The 19754-nt window shown below is 40.8% G+C and overlaps 2 protein-coding genes across 3 annotated transcripts; both read right to left on the bottom strand.

The window, feature by feature from the left end:
* Positions 1-1911: 1911 nt before the first annotated feature.
* On the bottom strand, positions 1912-11119 carry LOC308329581 (activin receptor type-1B-like). Of its 2 annotated transcripts, XM_080783961.1 has the most exons (9): positions 10974-11119; positions 6798-7043; positions 6053-6319; positions 5382-5612; positions 4887-5054; positions 4270-4426; positions 3605-3729; positions 3366-3496; positions 1912-3234 (listed from the first exon to the last, which is right to left on the bottom strand). In XM_080783961.1, the coding sequence occupies exons 1-9, from the start codon at positions 11062-11064 to the stop codon at positions 3109-3111; spliced, it is 1542 nt and encodes a 513-aa protein (XP_080640087.1). In that variant the 5' UTR covers positions 11065-11119; the 3' UTR covers positions 1912-3108. The 2 variants fall into 2 exon arrangements, with proteins under 2 accessions (XP_080640087.1, XP_080640088.1); XM_080783962.1 differs by lacking the exon at positions 4887-5054.
* Positions 11120-13976: 2857 nt separating this feature from the next.
* ankrd33ab (ankyrin repeat domain 33Ab) lies at positions 13977-19046 on the bottom strand (the record flags this gene model as incomplete). Its single annotated transcript, XM_080789621.1, has 4 exons — positions 13977-14785; positions 16544-16684; positions 16861-16990; positions 18777-19046. 4 exons carry the CDS (start codon positions 19044-19046, stop codon positions 13977-13979), a joined length of 1350 nt encoding a protein of 449 aa, XP_080645747.1.
* Between the last annotated feature and the right edge of the window lie 708 nt (positions 19047-19754).

Here is a 19754-nt window from a genome sequence, read left to right on the forward strand (position 1 = left end):
ACAAGTACCCGAAGAGCAGGAGGTGGTCACTTGTTTAACTTTACATCCATTTCACACACATTCCTTCACAGACAAAAAGGACAGTACATTAAAAAAACAAATATTTATTACTATAGAAGTTACGTACACAAATTGCAATATTCTTTGTTGTAATTTTTATATGCATTCAGTTGCCATAGCCTAGATCTGGCCATAGACCTGGGAATTCTCATCACTTCTGAAAACAACCATCTGTTTTTGAGTTACAATCCAGAGTTCATATTAATTCTGTTCTGAAAAAACGTAATTAGAAATAAAAATTTTCAGGCTTTGTTCAAATTTGCCAATTACTATATTGTACGAATCTTAGGTATAAATGTAGGTAACATTCACAAACAAAGAGAAGTGCTCCCAGGCCCCACTCTTAACAGTTAGGATCATTAACTGTAGGACATTAGGATCAAGTGCACTCACAACAATGTCCTATGGACAAAACCTTTATAAATTAACAAAATACAGCGCAGACAAACATGATATTGTAAGTGAAGTAAATACAGATCAAACACATTTCATGCGAGACAGCATTGAGATGTATCAGTAGTTTTCACAAATATAAGGTTACATTTTGTGCTACAGAAGCTTTTTTTTCTCCAGAATTCTTGAGACATCAGATCCTCTTGCAATCTCCAATCAATGAGTTCCTGCGAACTAAGATTGTTATTATGCATAATCATCAAACATTCTCAGTTTTCAGTGATCTGATCTTCAATAAATACTTTAAACTGCAGCCAGGGATAAGAGCAGTTTGGTTCTGGCTCTGAGGTCAGTAGTGCACATAATGGCCTTTAATCAGCCTTTTCATAGGGACTCACAACACATAAATAAAATGGGGCAACTTCACATCAGTAGTACCTGGTAGTGCTGGTAAAAACATACACGGAGCTAAAGATATCTAACAGAAAGTTGACTATCTTATATGATACGAACAATTTGCATATCAACAGAGGTATTGTGGTGACTAGAATATGAACATTGACAGAAATATTGATTCAAAATAGCAATTAAAAACAGCAAAACTCAAATAACGTTCTGTAGCAAATTGCAAAATACTGGAGAAATTAAATGTGAGCAATCCTTGTCTCAGTGATTACTATACCGCAGTCTTGCTTTGGAGGTCAGAAAATACATTTGTAAATCATGTCATTAAAGTACAGAAAAACAGAAACCGTCCATATTCATTTCACCAAGAAAGGTTGCTAGTAGAAAAGATTCAATCATCTAAAACATTATCTAAATATCAAAGTAAATTCAAACCAAAAAATGGAATACATATTTACAGTTTGAGCTTAAAAAGTTATTTCATGTACAGTAGTTATACTTGGCCAGGGAAGACGCCCTGAGGGAAAAACAATGTTGATGTGCTGAGAGAGAGAGATAGAAAATAAATAGAAATTTAAACCTGCCGACTGTTATTCAGATTCCTGGAGTTAGCATATGTTTAAAATGGCTATAATCACAATAAACATAATCAGGTCTTCATAGTGTTTTCTCATTATCTGCTTGGAGTTTATCGTGTTTTAAAGTGAAAGACCCCTTTAAATAGTAACGGGTGCTACAAAAGGCTGAGGTTCTGGCAATCTACCTTGTGCAAGCTGAAGTTCACACAGTCACAGTGGCAGGCATGACATGCTGTGAACCTCTCCAGGGATTCATCAAATATGTGTGAGCTGTCACATTGAACAAGGTATGTGTGCCTGCAATTAGCATGCCATGGAGCAGCCGTTACTATTCTATATTAACCTATTGCTATATCATTGTAAAACAAAAAAATCCCCTCTTTAAAAATGTGTCCTAATTTTACAGTTGCTAAAGCTAACATTTTGTTTTGGTTTAAACAGACCAAGAAATAAAGTTGCAGATCATTAAGCACACTGAAGACCTGAGGTTCAACAACAGCTTATGGAAATGAAATAGCTCTGAGCACCTGACTGAAAAGCTTCCTGTCTGGCGGGCAGGGTGCCTCTGAATACTCCGGTGTCCATAAGCCTAATATACACTTCACTGATAAACCTAGGTCAGCATTTACACTGGATGACCTTACTGAATTTCACATGCTTACATGTTAATCAGTATACAATGAAGCATGCTGATGTTTAGAGGAACCAGAGATATTCTCTTTTTTTCACTTTGAGGGTTTTCTCATCAGTTTCACTGTTGCTGTGCCTCTGTGCATTTGGGTACAACAATGACAACCCTAAGAAAAAGTTATAATATTCACACAAACACCCATATATTATCCCATCTACTCACTGGGAAAAAGAAACAAGATAAAAAACTTCTTCCCACAACTTACTACAATACACAGACTACTGCTATTGGTTACATGTTTATACCTAGCATGATCTGAAAACAGCTTTGAGGAAAGGTACCTACAGCAGATTGTTGCCAAATAGAGCTAGCATGATCCGAAAACAGCTTTGAGGAAAGGTACCTACAGCAGATTGTTGCCAAATAGAGCTAGCATGATCCGAAAACAGCTTTGAGGAAAGGTACCTACAGCAGATTGTTGCCAAATAGAGCTAGCATGTTCCGAAAATAGCCTTGAGGAAAGGTACCTACAGCAGATTGTTGCCAAATAGAGAAAGGTGTTCATTTGGAGTCTGCATCCTTGTAAAGGGTTATTTATACTTAGATGTGTGCCGGAGTCTTGCACCAAAAATGGTTGATCTATAAGCTGACATTGCGTGACAGATGTACAGTACGCTTGTAGATCAACTATTTTCTGTGCAAGACTCCAGCACATAACTGAGTGTAACTCAGGCTTTAGCAGGACGTGCAGAGCAGAAGTGGGGCCCACTCTGGGATGGTGCTGTTGGAGTGTTTGAGGACAAGACTGGAAAGGTGTTCTCAGTAGTGTTGCTGGGTAAAGCGAGGTAGGGTTTGTTGAAACTCCGGAGACTTCAGAACTGGCAGGAGTGTTTGTGGTTGAGATAGTTTACGGATTTATTTCACTGTCGGTCGTATGTGCATCTTTTCATTTTTGTGCATTCTTCGAAGAGACCCTGTCTTCTCTCAATGTCCCACAGTCTGAGACAGGGTCGTCCATATCAGTGCGCTGCTCAATTCCGCTCAGACTTTAATGTCCTCTTGCACGCTGAGCTGAGACAGGGTCTTCTTTATACGTAGGGCAGTCAAGCGGGCTGCTCCGTTGGCATACCAACACTCCCTCATAATCTTGCCCATAACCCGCAGGGCCTATGGAGGGGTTAACAGAAACAGTTTTAACAGTAAGAAAACTGTGATAGTGCTGAAAATGGCCAGTTAAAATATGGTGCAGCCATTTAGAACATTTGTACGTTGACAAGTTCATCAATTCCTTCAATTACCTCATAACTCTGCCACCAATTTGGGATGTTGGGTCGGAGTTTTTGGTCACACACTACCTTCCTCATCTCCTCTATGGAAGGGTCAGAAGGGACCAGGTCATAATAGGGCAGCTGGTACTCTTCGTGGACACCTGATAGTTTAAGTGCAAAGTGGAGGTCAGATCAGCGCTGTGCTCACAGTCGCTGCTACCAACAAAAACAAAGCGTGTTTGTGAAACAGTGAAACAGAATAGGCTGACCTCCGCTGTTGCAGCGCCGTGCGATCTCCCAGTAGACCAGTCCCAAAGCGTAGATATCAGCACATTTGAACGAGTCAAAGTGTCTCATGTTGATACTCTCGTCCAGGACCTCGGGGGCCATGTACCTGAGTAAAGAGATATGATCCCAGTTTGTATGGGATTCAAAAACATAGTTTTGGACCTATAAATGTTAGGGCTGTGCTCAATTAATCGATGCAGTAATAATCGTATCGTATTCCTTGCCGATAATCGTATCGATACAGAGGCTACCGATATCGATATGGCAGGAAATGCTGTGTGACACGCCTTTAAAAGAAAAACATCAGCTATTGTGTGTTTGTGTGTGTCTAGTAAGACTCAGATATGAGTTGCAGTAAAATAAATGTAAAGAGAATACTTCATTAGCATCTATTAATGATTAAATCTTTTGCATTTATGCATCAATCCTTGATTTTTGTTTAAATGTTATCAACTAAGTTTTTCAAATTGATTAAAAAACTTGAAAACTTCTGACAATATATTGTTCAAAGTCAGTCATTATTCAAAATCAACATGAATCGCGATACATAATCGTATCATGGCCTCTGTATCGTGATACGCATCTATCGTGAGGTTGTAGGCAATACCCAGCCCTAATAAAGGTGGACAACTGTGCATGAGTGTACCTCTTGGTGCCCACTCTTTGATTGGGGGCGATGTCAATGGTGTCGGTCATAGACTCGTGGCGGACGGCCAAGCCCAGGTCAGCAATGGCACAAGTGCAGTTCTTTTTCACCAGGATGTTCTTAGACTTGAGATCTCGGTGGGCAATGCCTGGCTTTCCTGCACAGGGACAAAAACCGCCTCACAATCATTTGCCAATTCTAAATGCCATGATTCAGCCGATTAATTATTGACCATGTGAACTCTGAGCTGTTATTTGTGAAGAACAAGACAGTTCCATGCGTAAGCGCCGTGTAAATGGATAGATCAAATACAAGACAAAGGTTGTTGGAAGCCATGAAAGGATACGCATTAACCACTTGAGCCCTATTGACCCTACTCTGGGCGTGTCAAAATAAGGTAACATTCTGTGAAAATAGCAGCTACAAGCGCACAAATATATTTGGTGTAAAGGGAAAAGGTATAAAAAATAAGGTTTAAGTGGTTAATGTTTAAATACAAGGGCATGCAATACAACATGCATGTGAGTGAGCACAAAACACACACACACACACACACACACACACACACAGTCGCACACACACACACACACACACACACACACACACACACACACAACCTTGAGTTCCAAGAATTTCCATGTGCAGATGAGCGAGGCCACTGGCTGCAGACAGAGCCAGTTTGATCATCCCTTCGATGGTGACAGCGTAGCGGTTCAGGTAGTCAAAAAGAGAGCCATGCTCATGGTAGTCTGACACCAGCCACAACTGGGTCCATGTCCCATTGTCTTAGTAACGGACAGAAATTGAGAGACAAGATATAAAAAGATGCAAAGTGGGAAAATAGCTCTTGACATGCAAACTAGCATATGTCATTTATTATCCATTCAGGTACTCAGCAGTAATTTAAAGTAAACAGGTGTTCATTAGCTTATTTTAAAGATGTTTTAGTCTTGCTTAAAGACCCTTTGACAGGATAAGTAACGGTTGATGTTCAAACAGAGCAGGGACTGAACCTGGATCCTTTCCAGCATTGGACAAATGGACACTAACCACTAGCTCCCTACTGCTGCGCACACTGTTGTCATGTTACATGCTGTGTATACATACAGTACCTTTGTTGTCAGCCGCTATGAAGCCCAATATATTGTCGTGGCGGAGCATGATGGTCTGGTAGATTTCAGCCTCGCGGAACCAAGAGCGCTCCTCTCTGGATGAGAAGATCTTTACGGCCACGTCACCTCCCCTCCAGCGTCCCCGCCACACTTCTCCGAAGCGCCCTTTCCCAATGATCTCCTGCAGGACAATGGTCCGCGCCACCGTCCGCTGAACAAACAACGGCAGGCCTGCTCAAAGGAGACAGAAGCCAATCAACTGTAAAACCAACTAGTGTGATGGTACTGAGGTGTACTGGAGAGAGCTGACCAGTGTAAATGTTGTAGATGTTGTAGACTAAAAGTGTTAGGGAGGGACTAGTGGAGAAGAGATCCAGTAGAACTAAGACAAGTACATTTATGCTCTTGGTTGTGTTCAGGTGTACCTCTCCGAAAATAGCCGATCTACAAGCTCACAATGTGTCGCAGTGCATTTCAACGCCTCAACTGTAGATTTAGTCAACTAAAATATTATGATAGGCCTATTTTCAACTAAAACTAGACTAAAACTAAAACTTTTCAGATGACTAAAATATGACTAAAATCTAAAACTGAATGGAATGTTATTCAAAAGACTATGAGTAAAAAAAACTAAATCAAACTTCGCTGTTAAAATAAACACTGGCACTGACCTGATCCTGAACCAGAAGTGGACATGTCATAGATGAGGTCCTGCAGGGTCCGGTCCTTGGCTGGGTAGAGGTGGTCGCAGGAGGGGTCTTCCACCTCCAGCCTCTGCCTGTGGCTGTAGGCCCTCTGGTGGTACTGGAACAGGAACACGCCCAGCATCAGCAGCAGACAGAGCAGGAACACTGGCCCTGCGATGACGGCCACCAGTTCCACGGGACCCCATGGCCCTCCCAGACCAAGACCTCCCACCAGGCCTGACTGAGATGTCACTGGAAGGAGCAGAGACAGGCACAGAGAGAAACATCTGTTAAATATAGGCCATTTATAGACAAATATAGCAGGATATATTGCTTTATCCAGTCAATGCCACTTGAAGGGAGATCAACTGCAACCACTGCAGTTGCGTTTGTTATATTGTGATATACTCTCATATGTTTTGTTTCTTTTTGTGATCTGTTTAACTTGTTTGGCTTCCTTTGATTGTCTTATTTTGCTTCAATATCTTTCTGCTTCTGTCTTGGCACGTTGGTACATTGACCTTGGTCGATGTAAACGTGCTATATAAATAAACTTTGATTTGATGTTATCATACTCTATCTTCAGATCGTCTAATATATAATTGTATTCATAAAAAAAGAAAGGTATGGATTGCGGCTATAACCCTGAGGACTTTATTGCGTAGGAGGAGGAGTGAGTGAGTGACTAAAGATATGTGGATTGCTGGGAAACATCCAGGGTTCTTCTCACCAGAGGGTACTTTGAGGTCGATGCTGTTGCAGTAATCAGTGTAACAGCAGTGAGTGTTGAGCAGACCCTCGGCACTGAGACAGTAGAACGGCTGGCCAGGGGGGATGAGGTTGTCAAACGTGATGCAGGCGCGGACATGCTGCTCCAGACCATCGATGAAGGAAGTGGAGGCCATGCAAGCCCCATCTGTCTCACACTGGGAACCAGACTTCTCACACTGGAGAGTGGTACAATTACACCAAATAGCTGTGGAGAGGGAGGGCATGAGAGAGGCAATGGATACCAATTTTGTGCATGTCAATGGGCGTACATCCTATAATGAAATTGCCTGAATGGGTTGATCGATTTTTGTTTCACAATTATGAAATTGTGAAATTGCAGTGGCAATTACAGTAATTGAAACAAATATTTGGGCAGCTGTTGTTGCACCTTGCCCTCGCCTCCTCAGCATTACACAAGGATTAATAACCAGAACATTGTACAAGCTATCTCCCATCCATCAGACTCACATAGGCAATGGTACCGATAAGCACAATGAGCAACGAAGGATAGAGCATACTTTTCCACCCGCCGCGGGGGAGCGTGTGAACTCTGACTGGTTGACCGTACATATCCACACCTTAGCTAATGGCGTGGGAGTAATGGAGCGGAGGGGTCTTGGAGGAGGTTGGCTTAAAGTTTAAGTGAGGGCATGAGGAACTGTTTGTTACTGTCATTAACCACTTCATACTTTGTACGTATATGCACCACATCACGGCATGTTGTGAGCTTGCAGATGGGCCATTATTACAAAATCACACCCGTGTGAAGTGAGGGGCACTAATATATTAAAGTCTAACTCATGTTGATTAGGTGATGTAAAACAAACGGTGCCAACACAAACACTAAACGTCATTAACAATAAAGAGACAATATGACGTAATGAGGCTCATTATGACGTTCACTTTTCCTAAAATATAGACTCCAGAGTTAATGTGGTTATTGTAGGGATAGACAAAAATGTGACATAATTTATTTGATCAGTGCACACTGCACAGAATGTGTTTCCCAGAAACGTAGCTTCTGTTGTAGACAGCAGGCTACTTGAATTTCACTGAGAAAGGGGGAGAAAAAAAAACACAGATCTCATTTATCAGGTTTCATTTTCATTTGGGGCAGAGTAGAAGATAAACAAACTGAATATTGATGTGGGATATGACTAATATTCTTATAGAGCTAGCTTGGAACATAAACAATTAAAGTCCTTATATTCAGGTCATGACTGGCGAGGCAAAGTATGTGCAGTTTAATAATATCTTCAACCTTTCAACAGCACATACTGTATGCTACACCAAAGCCTGTAATTGTACATTATATTCTATAGTATTGCTACTCAAAACAAGTTCAGATGAGGTAAATAGGAAGTAGCCTAAATCCAAAGGAATGTGCAACACCGTCGTACGACAAAGTATAAAGTCAGGCTTCAGATGACTCTGGGAAAAAAACAGCCAACACTCCTTTCAGCACCACTTGCCCCTAATCCAGTCAGATCAATACAGTGAATATAAGCATGCAGTGTGTGTTTGTGTGAGTGTGAGTGTGAGTGTGAGTGTGAGTGTGAGTGCGAGTGCGTGTGCGCGTGTTTGTGGGGCACTACAGTATGGGTTCTGTTATTATTACATAGTCAAGAAAGCTGTTTTTCTGAGCTATGCAAATCTTCTTAGAAGGCTCAATGGTTTTTGGAAACTTTCTGCACTGAATAAAACTCCTGGAATACTCTACTGTAGTCAGTCAACAAAAAGTTCAAATCAATGAATGTCTAAACTATAAAATGTACATGGGTCAGTGGGTTGTATATATACAATCCATATCTGAATTTGACTAGTTGGAACTAGTTACCCTTTCCCAAAGTCTGATCTATTACTTTTATTTTATTATTATAACGTTTTATAGATTCTGTTTAAATGGGTCACTAGTAAGTAAGCTTATATGGGTCACTGTTCTCTTTCTGGTATGCCCCAATTTCCCAAATGTAGAAGTTTGAGAACAAAACCAAAAACAAATGTGTATCCATTACAGGATAAAACAGGATAAACAGCAATACTATAGTTTTCGTAATAATAAGGGCAAGATAATACTTTTACACACAATAAAATACTGGTTCTTCAACGGTTCATCAGTGCAGGTTATTTGGGGTGGTTAGGATGCTATATAGCACTGCTGTCAAGGAACCTGTTAATTGTGGTTCTTTATAAGATTCTCTGGTATAGTTCTATAGTTTAAACCCATAAACGCCAATGGTATAAAAGTGCTATACAGATATACTGTATAGTACCCTACGTATGTACAGTACCCTACCCTATGATTATGATCCAAAATACCATTGTTGTGCAAGCACCATTTATTTTATAGTGTGGTACACTGCCCTACAAAGCCATAGTGCAGTAAATACATTTTTTGACCATTCTTTTTTTAAGCCTGCATGATTTGGATGAAAATCACCAGCAGATACTGTATGAAATTGAATAGGGATATATGTGTAATATAATTAGTTTATTATGTTATTTTAGTTGAGGTCATGAATTTTGGTGTTTTTAACAGCAATTGCAATGTTATTATATGCCGATAACCACCTATTTGGCTGACCAATTGAAATGTTTGAAAGGTTTATTTTTGTTTTACTAGCAGTAGTACTTCTAGACTTCTAGACAGTGGATTATGTGTATGTAATTTCTTAAAAAGGGAAGGCATTCTAGGCAATGGCATTCTAAAAGAATTACAAGGTACTGTATACTGACCTACTGTACGTGGCACAATACATGCTATAATGTTATAATAAAGCAACAGTTGCTTTATTTAAGGTTGCACATTTTGCACCACTAGCAAACAAAAACACATCATAAAGACTGGCTGTGAAGAATATCAGTAAAACTATTGTTTCAGATTAGAGCCACAAATCTCCATGCAGTTTGGAGTTTGGCCATTTATAATCTCTACACTGATAATTGTGTGTGTGTGTGTGTGTGTGTGTGTGTGTGTGTGTGTGTGTGTGTGTGTGTGTGTGTGTGTGTGTGTGTGTGTGTGTGTGTGTGTGTGTGTGTGTGTGTGTGCGTGCGTGCGTGTGTGAGTGTGTGTGTGTGTGTGTACATATGTCACATCACGTTATACCCATGTTATACAATATAGGCCAAATGAGGACAGGCGCATATATATATATATATATTATATATATATATATATATAAGGCTATACTTAATATCGCCATGTTATACAATAAGGCCAACTGAGGACATATAGAGAGAGAGGTAGGGGGAGGCACAGACAGAAAGACACAGAGAGACAGACAGGCGATGAATGATTGACTTGCTCTTCATAATACACGCACTAAGCGTTTTATTAAATGCCAGAAGAGCGCCACACAACCAAAACATTAAAATACAAAAAAGCAAACAATGTATTTTCCCTCAACCAATAGCAGTTGCAGCAGAGTGTGCTGTTATCCAGCCTAGCTGTTACAGTGACTCTCCCGAGGAATGAGACACGTACATTTATGAGCATTTAAATGTAGCCTATTCCCCATGTATGCCACAATGTGTCGCACATGAAGAGAGACAAAGAGGGAGATGCTGGTGGTTTAAATGTATGCTCCGCTGTATACTTTCTTTCTCGATTAGTCTTAATCATGTGTTATTAACGATCAGCTACAAATCCATTGTGGATTAACGATTTCTTCCTATTGCATTTTGTATTTATTTTGTTGCACATTTTGATCACCTGCAAGTGTGTTCCTTTTGTTGCATTGATTGTAGTGACTTAATTAATTCAGTGGTTTATAGTTTATTACGTGTCTGTTGACCTGTGAGGTAGTTGACGTCTGTCTAATATGTTTACATAAGCACAGCTGACAGCTCATTCAGGATATAGGGCTGGACCCGTCGGCCGGCTGTAACTAACTTCATAAATAATGACGGGCAGTGACATTGGCTTTACGTGACAAAACAAACGCAGTCACACAACCCTACACGTGTACATGTGTGATGACCTGATTTCATGAGGGTCAAAGCCACTTGTTTGTCTTCCAGATGGCTAACCCTGCTAATGGTAGCTCTGAATCCGTGCGCCATGTTGACAGCGCTCTGCTCTGCACAGCCTCGCTGTCACACATTATTATACAAAAAAACAAGGCATTATACTCACCGTTGCACGTTGACTGCAAGGCGGCGTGAAGTGCGATCGTTAGCAAAAGTCCTAAATGATCCATGATCAATATATTCCCGGCGCATTGCATTGCATTAACGCATTGAACTGTTGTCTATTATAGAGAGGCAGGGGGAAGGCGTGCTGACAGCGGGCAGCCAGCACTGCCACTCCGAGTCCGCACACTACTAACACGCTCCACCAGCAGGCAGCATAGCAGCGCACACACACACACACACACACACACACACACACACACACACACACACACACACACACACACACACTGACTGAGTTAGTTGCACACAATGCACAGTAGCCTAATCTGTGATCAAAACGTTATAGTGATGTGATCACTATCCAGTAGGTCTATCCTTCCATCCGTTTTATAACTTGTATTAATTTACTATGAAATCGTACATTTCCTGTCAGTCACTCCATACATGGTCCCCGGTTCTGGCCCAACTGCACTGGTTACCAGTGAAACACAGAATACATTTTAAAATTCTACTGTTCATTTTTAAAGCCCAAAATGGCCTTGCACCTGAATATATTTGTGACCTGGTTTCTGCACCTCCAGCCTCCAGGGTACCAAAAAATCAAAGGCGACCGGGCCTTTTCAGTAATTGCCCCCAAACTCTGGAATAGTCTCCCACTACACATCAAATCTATTTGTTGTTTCATGTTCCTTGAAATGTTGTTATTGTATTTTTCTTATATTGCTTATGTATTTTCTGATTTTTATATGAAAAGCCCTTTGGGTCAACTTCTGTTGTTTTTAAATGTGCTATATAAATAAAGGTGACTTGACTTGACATGGAAAATCGTGCCTTTGCAGTCACTCATTATCTCCATTCATGGGAATGCCCCCATGGTCTTGTGACATCACGTGACATCATCAGGGATGGAGATCCTTGATGTCATATAATAAATGCGACCTGCTGTCACAATTAAGCCCGTATATGACATACGTATACGTATAAGCCCGTATATCCCTGATGTCATCAATATTGGCTAGCAACTCATCTGACCTCAAACCTCAAACCCTTAGATCTCCATATATGGATATAGGCCTATGTCAGAACCTGTTCTGACATTCCATATGTTGATCCTTTCCCATCCATCCTTCCTCTTCGATGTCTCCCTTTTGACTGATCCATTCAAACTTTAAGACGGGCCTGCCCCAAAGTTATTAATGCAGCCACGCTTCTCGTCCTTAGGCGTCTTACTGGTTACTTGTAGCCTGGCTAGTGGCTACATATACGTAACGTTTGATGGTTTCCTTCGAAATTATGAAAGTGAATAACGTTGAAAATCTAAGATAATATTACTTTCAAGTGGCCTACGATATTTTACAGAAATAGCACAGTAATGTGCTATTGTGCAGTGTGCATAGCTGCATAGGGCCTTTCTGTGTGGAGTTTGTATGTTCTCCCCATGTCCCCTAGGGTAGGTACCCCCTCATAAAAACATGCAGTAATCCTGGTCTCTAAACTACCTCCCCCTTGCCAGCCTTGATGGAGCGGAAAGGAACTGGTCGGAATAACGTGTTCCTTCCACACACTTCGTCTGGCCGGGGAACTCTCCCGTCAGGTGAAAAGAAGCAGCTTGGACTCCTCATGCATAGAAGGAAACAAGAGGTCAGTCCGCTGCCCCCCCAGGTTGGCAGAGGAAGGATTACATTAGATAATTGACACTGGGTGAAAAAATGGGTTGCAAAATCATGGGATAAAAAAAAGACATACACAAAGAACAATAATAATGAAAAATAGCCTCACTTGTTTTGTTCCTCCATGTTTGGTATTAAACATAATTTAAGCTTTATTTTATTGTTAAATTACAACTTTTGTCTTGATGAAGTCTTACTACTGTCAGCTGATGCACTTTTGGGGGAAAGCTAAATAAGATATCTAGCACAAATCTTCTCCTATACTCCTATAATCTTCAAATGCATTGTAGTCAGAAGATGAACTAATTTCCTCTCACCACCTCTGGCTTCATAGCCTAGTATATACCATGCCATCTCTTGTGTCATTCATATAAGCAGGTCTACTGTATGAGATGGGGATTATAGACTTAAATTATGCATGGTTCTCCAGTATACTCAACTGCCCACAGCCTTTGCACACACAACTGATTGAATACAGTGTATACATAGCCTACCGATATTCTAAACAAATATCATATACGTTTATATGCTGCACCGATATATAACAATTTCAGTGTACAGATTCAAGAACATCAAAGTCACAACCCATCAAAGGGTTTTGATGTAGGACTTCATGACCTGACGAAGATGTGACAGATACATCGAAACGTTGTCATTTTATTGCCTGCACCCTTTTGAATAGATAAGGCTCAAACTGTCTGAGATGCTCCAGTACCTTCCTTCTACCTGCTACCAGTCCTGCTTCTGAGATGCACCAGACCAGCCTACCACACTACCACAGGCTTGAGGCGCAGTGGAACCCCCTTGTGTTTTGATGTAGGACTGTTGGCAAACTAAATATATACAAGAATAAAGTACAGAAGATCTGGAGTATCAGATAAAAAAAAATATATTTTATATTTTTAATACAATGTTTGCTTGTGAGCAGTTTCTTTACAGTACAGTATATTTTCATGCATGTGGGTTCTTGTTGCACGTCTTGGCAGTGTCTCACGTGATTGATGAGGTAGGTATACCCCCCCCCCCCCCCCCCCCCAGTATTTACACAAGTCAATTATTTGATTTTAAATAAATACACTAAAAACTATTAATTATTCTGTTACATACATGTATACTTGTGCCAATCGTTTTGTCCATTGACTATTCCATTTGACTATGCTAAATTAGGTATTTTGTGCATTTTCAATACTTCTGCTTCTTAACATTACTCTATTTCTTATTTAATCTTGAGATAACAGATGTAACTTGGTTATGGCAGAATGGCCATAATCACAAAGGAATATTGGCATTAGAGATCAGGAGATACCCATACTGACATGTCTCTCCCTTTTTTCCTATTTCTTCACTTTCTTATCCTTGTCCATTTTCTCCTGCTCAGCCTTCTTCTTTTTCTTTTTCTCCTCCTTGATCACCTTGTACTTCCACATGGGAGGTTCTAGGAAGCCTTTTTGCTTCTTCGTCTTCTTCTTCTTCTCTTTTTTTGGCGTGGCCTCTGCAGACTTACTGATGCTAATCTTTGGGATACAGCCGGAGGGGAACACGCTGTTCCTCCGTGCCATGCCGCGCGGGATGAAAGTGGTGAGACCCTTGGTGGAGGCTATGGACAGTATGCTGTCCCGTCGCTCTGTGTCAACGCAGCAGGTGGTCTCTGATGAGCGGATGGAGGGAATCATGCTCGATACAGAGCCATTGCTGTGGCACACAGAGTTGGTCTGCAGCTCCTGTGCCGTGTGTTTCTTGGCCAGCTCCTGCACAGCCAGGCGCCTCTTCCCAACCTCCGGAGGGCTGGTGGGGCAGAGTGGTCTGCATCCAGTGGCTACGAGGGGGCTGTGGATGCCGGTGGTCATGCGCACCATGTGGTCCATGACGCCATTGTCCTGGGGGTCACGAGGAATGCTGAAGCCAAAGGTGTTCTTGAGCCTCTGGGTGATCTTTGAACCGGCACCTCTTTCCATTGCTATGGCCTTGGCTACTCTCTCCTTGAGCTCGGGCCACTCTGCGACGTAGCTCTCGCAGAATTGCTCTGCTTTTGGCCGCAGGGCAAGGCGGCGGAGACGGTGTAATGTGTCATAACGGCCTGTCTTATGTGCCCAGTCCCGAACACATTTACCACGTGTGGAGTCTACAGCATGTATGTCAGCTCCTGCAGAGAAACAAGGTACAAAACAACCAGATTAATTTCACAATACAGATGTAAGAGTAAGTTAATAAGTAATGAACAAGATAGTTAATGGGGTAATTTAACTGTGCCTCACACAGCCGCACGAGCACGCACGCACGCACGCACGCACGCACGCACGCACACACACACACACACACACACACACACACACACACACACACACACACACACACACACACACACACACACACACACACACACACACACACACACACACACACACACACACACTATAATAGGCTGGTTGTCTGATAGTAGGATTAATTTAACCTCTACCAGGCAGCATAGACTCTGATAGTAAATCAGAGTGAGATTACTGAAGGGTGTGTTAATTTTTGATACTAATGTGTAATTTATTCTGGATGGTGTCGCATGCCAACATTTTTAGATCTATATGCTACCAATGAATCGCAACATGTTGTGAGCTTGCAGATCTGCTATTGTCGGTATGCGACATGCACCGCTGTATGTGATGCCATTGGTTTCAGATTTGTTTAGATTTACTTTTTAATGTTTTTCTTGTTACCTTGTTTTTTCTTATTTACCTACTGAGTCTGTAAGGAGGCTGTTTTTCTTTAAATACATTTTGGATATTTTGAATTTATGACAGTTTTACAAAACCCGGCCAGTCCAGTGCTCAGTACAAATAATAATAATAATGAATTGCATTTTTAGAGCGCTTTTCCAAGTGCTCAACAATGGTTCATTCATTCATACATTAGGAGGTGAAGCGGCGAACAGTTGACACCAGCGTCCTCACTTCCCACATTAATGGTGGCAAGCTCACACCGACCAACTCATTGGAGTGGATAGGAGGAGCCGAGATTCTAACCGCCAACCCAGGGATCATTGGACGACCTGCTTTACCTCCTGAGCCACAGCACCCTTACATTACAGTACTAAGTAACAGGTATGACACTTTCTCCAGATTGTAAGTTGAGAGAACCGAGTTCTTCAGCCACACACTTGTTGCATCTCCTGCCATAAACAGTGTCTGTTTCTGTTTAACGTTAAGCCTTGGAAATCTTTGTCTTTTTACAGATTCAAATCTGCCATTCTTCAAGTAAAGTGACAGCTAGTGTCTTACTTTGGGGGGGGGGGGGGGGGGGGAGGGGGAGGGGGTGGCTTGGGGGGGGGGGGGGGGGGGGGGGGGGGGGGGGGGATATTAGTTTTTCGTTAAGCCATCTGTCAAGGTACTGTACAGATATACAGAATAAGGAAGAATACTTAAGCTTTCTGGCGTCAGTGCATAGCAACCCAAGAGGAGTATTACCAGCATCAAACATGGACAGACTGAATTATATTATTTCTACAAATGAAAATTTTGGGAGTTACCATTTTAAAGGTCTTAAAGTAGATGAGACCTAACTGAATTGTTTGTTTAAATGTCGTGTACAATTGACATATAAGACTGAAGAATAAAGTCAATCATAAAATCATTCTTGAGGTTAGTCAGAGAGCAGTGGATGTTGTTTTTATTGCCAAAGCTGTTAATTTCCCAAATTACTTACAGAACACAATAAAGACAACAAGAAATTATTGAAGTACTAGAGAATAAAACTATGAACATCTAGCATGAGTTATGAATATGAAATTGAAAATGGGCCTTGTTTAATAAGACACAATATGTACACACAATATGTACAATATGTCAAACAATACTAAATATTTTAAATAATTTGCTCCAGAATGTCAGAAATTGATCTGGCTCTTACATACCAGCCATGACGAGTGCAGACACAATGTCATTGCGGCCTGTCATTGCAGCTTTGATGAGGGCTGTGAAGCCCCGACAATCTCTTATTTCTGTGTCAATACCAGGAAAGTAGTTCAGGAGATACATCACTGTGCCGATATGACCTGTAATAGGTAACATAGAAGGTAGTCAACCATAGCAATGTTTTAGATATTGTTAGTATTGTATGTAAAGTATAATCTAATATTTTTGGCAACTGATTCCACAACAATAAAAAGTCATGAGTAGATTATGAAAATAGACAAGGAACTGCCAGTCAATAAAGTACAGTGTGCAGTACCTGCTTGAGAAGCAATCATCAATGCAGTGTTGCCTTCATTGTCCTGTAGATTTATGTCTAGAAAGGGACAGTTCAGAAGGCCGTACACAACATCCAAATAACCTTTACAGCAAGCCACCATCAAGCCATTCTGTTGATAAAGACAGTTAAGAAATACACAGTAAAATCCTCAGTGTTACTTTAAAGCTTACCTTTTCCAGTAAATACATTTGTATTTTAACCAATATTTATGGTAGAGTATGTTAAAACAATATGTGGGAATTGAGGTGAATGGTGCACCTACTGCACCATTCATGTGATCTATTCACATGACCAACAGGAAGTACAAAAGCATTGTTCCTCCTAGTAGAGAGCCATTTTGACTCTGCTGCAGGACCTGGTGTTTCCTTCTCACAGAGTGAAGCATGGTAGGCCAAAGCTGTTTGTTGCGGCTAATACTGCTAATGGCATTTGTTTGGTAGAGCACATGCCACGTTTGGCCATTGTTTTAGCACTTTAGTCTGTATCACTATTGTTTTATTTGACCTTATTTAAATGTATTTATTTGTTTATTCCAGTCTTCAAATGACTTCAATACACTGAAGTGACGTGATCTGCTGCTGTGCTTAAAGACATTGAGAGACTGGTAAAACAGTATATATATTCTATGCATTATTTGTGTAGTTAAATGCAGCTCTTTAATATCACTTCACTGTCTTCTCTTATAGCTGTGAGGCTGTTGATGTCCCCCCTGCCCTTGCCCTTACATTGATTGCACTGTTCACTGCAAATCAAAGTAGGTTTTATTGTTTTTTTAATAATGATTTGAATAGTGTTTGTGTACTACTAGGGCTGGCACTAATATGTTATGTTTCCTTAAAGGGAAATCCTTTTGTTTTGTTTGTTTGAGTTGATTTGGGCATTTTAGGCATATTTGATTTACTTTCTTACAGGCTTGTTTGAATTGTTTCTCTCTATTTATGTTACAGAGTAACCTTGTTAAAGGCCGGGTCCGCCTGCTGCACACAGCACTTTCCTCTTCTGTTGGGACTGCACTGTGGGACATTTGGGTTTTATTGGTGTGTATTTGTTAACCCCCTGCACTGCATGTTTTGTACTGATTTTATTGTTTGATTTTAGTTAGTTTTGGTGCTAGGCCTGTCCCCCTTTTCTTCCCTAGTTTGAGTTTATTTCACTATGTGCACGGGCCGACCCGCCCTTCCCTAAGAGTTAATTACCAACCTGTCACTTTCTTTTTTTTTTAATCTTGCCTATTGATATTGCCCTAACGTCCTCTGTCTATTATATACATACTGTAGTTAATTGAAATAAAGTTGTTATATGGTTTCCACACAAATGCCTCTTGTCAATCGTTCCTGTTAAAGGGGAAGTTGGTCAGTTATTAGGATTTCACTCTAGGGGTTCCTCCTGCCCCCCTCATTAAGCGGGAGGTGGCGTAGTCAGGCTCTTTACCAGTTACAACAGTACAAATATAACTAGCACAACTGCTGTGGTTGGAAGTGGTCTCCTTGCTCTTTTATTCAGACATTTACCGTAGACAATTAGATCCTGTGGTCAGGTAGGAAATAACTCACCTTGTGCTCTGTTATAGTTCAATAGTAAAACTGTCAGTGCTCTAATGTGATTATTATTCGTGGAGTACACTGTCTTTGGTTTTTGGTTCTCACTTTTATGTCTTTGTCGTTTATAGTTGTACCATGTGATTGTCTTTCCTTCGTTATTTGATAACAGGGTGATAATAGGGTTAGTGGAAAACCATTGGGTCACTTTTCCATAATCTAAAAACAGGATGGTATTTTGGGAAGGGTTATAATTCAAGATGTTCATCTTAAATTTCACTGTGCAATAACCAATGCCACCAAATAACTACAGTGTCTCAGATGTTTACGTTTGCATTATGAAAGAAAACGATTTACCCAGCCATTGATGTCCACCTCCATGGCTTCCTCTTTTGTGATTCCCCTCCCCAGAATCTTCCGGAGGGCGTAAGATTCATTGCGTGCACATATGGCATACAGTGTGGATGCTGCATGGCCATTTGCTGTCTTCTGCTTATAGTCTGGAAGTACAGAGTCATCAGAGAGTACACTTCCTGAATCTGACTCACTGCCTGAGAGAGAGATTTCTGATGCATCTTCATCAGGGCCTACACCCAGGTGGGGGTCATCAGGAGCAGCAGTAGCCATCTATCATGCTGCAAGTAAATTCATTATTATTATGTCAGCTAGAACTATAAGTTATTTGTAAAAAAAAACGAACTAACAATAACTATTATGTCTCAGACAAGGATCACAGAGGCTGTAATCTCAGTTTTGTGGAAGGGGCGTGGCTAAGTAAGCTCAGTGTGCCTTTACTGTTGAGACTGTTAACTGGATCAGCATTTAAAAGCCCCGCTATACTGTACTAAATGAGGAACAACCGCCCCTCAAGAATAGTCTCAGTAAAGTTACACGTGGTCCTCATCAGCTTCATCACAAAGCCAACTTTAACTCAGAAACTATTCGCTGTATAAAACAAATATCTGTCATGTAAACATTTGGCTCCAAGATAGTGACTACTATTGTTTAAATATTTTTCCATGCGTAATTTCATTCATATAATTTTCCTAAATGGAAATATTATAAATTTTCATGACAGAACTAGTACCCTAAACTAAAGTCAAAAAGAGGAACATCAGACACAATGACATCAGTCTGGAAATAAACAGTTAATAGAATTCAAGAGGCCTTGCATTAAATGTTTGTAATAGTTATTTTTCTTCCAGCATGGCTGCCTGTAAACGCAAAGAAAATGGCTATTTGGAGGGGCAGAATAGGTAAAACATTGGAAAGGCATGACATTACTGTTCTGTGAATTGTTTAAAAGATCATGCAATCAATTATGACATTTATAAT

This window comes from Protomyctophum bolini, assembly GCF_963924005.1.
Source record: "Protomyctophum bolini genome assembly, chromosome: 2".
Lineage (NCBI taxonomy): Eukaryota > Metazoa > Chordata > Actinopteri > Myctophiformes > Myctophidae > Protomyctophum > Protomyctophum bolini.

Excerpts from the sequence above, each read along its gene's own strand:
- LOC308329581 (XM_080783961.1), bottom strand. The coding sequence starts at position 11,064 with ATGCAATGCGCCGGGAATATATTGATCATGGATCATTTAGGACTTTTG. Across the intron at positions 4,427-4,886 it reads GGAAATTCTTGGAACTCAAG|GAAAGCCAGGCATTGCCCAC; the intron begins GTTGTGTGTGTG and ends GTCCCTGTGCAG. Across the intron at positions 3,730-4,269 it reads CAAAGAGTGGGCACCAAGAG|GTACATGGCCCCCGAGGTCC; the intron begins GTACACTCATGC and ends CTCTTTACTCAG.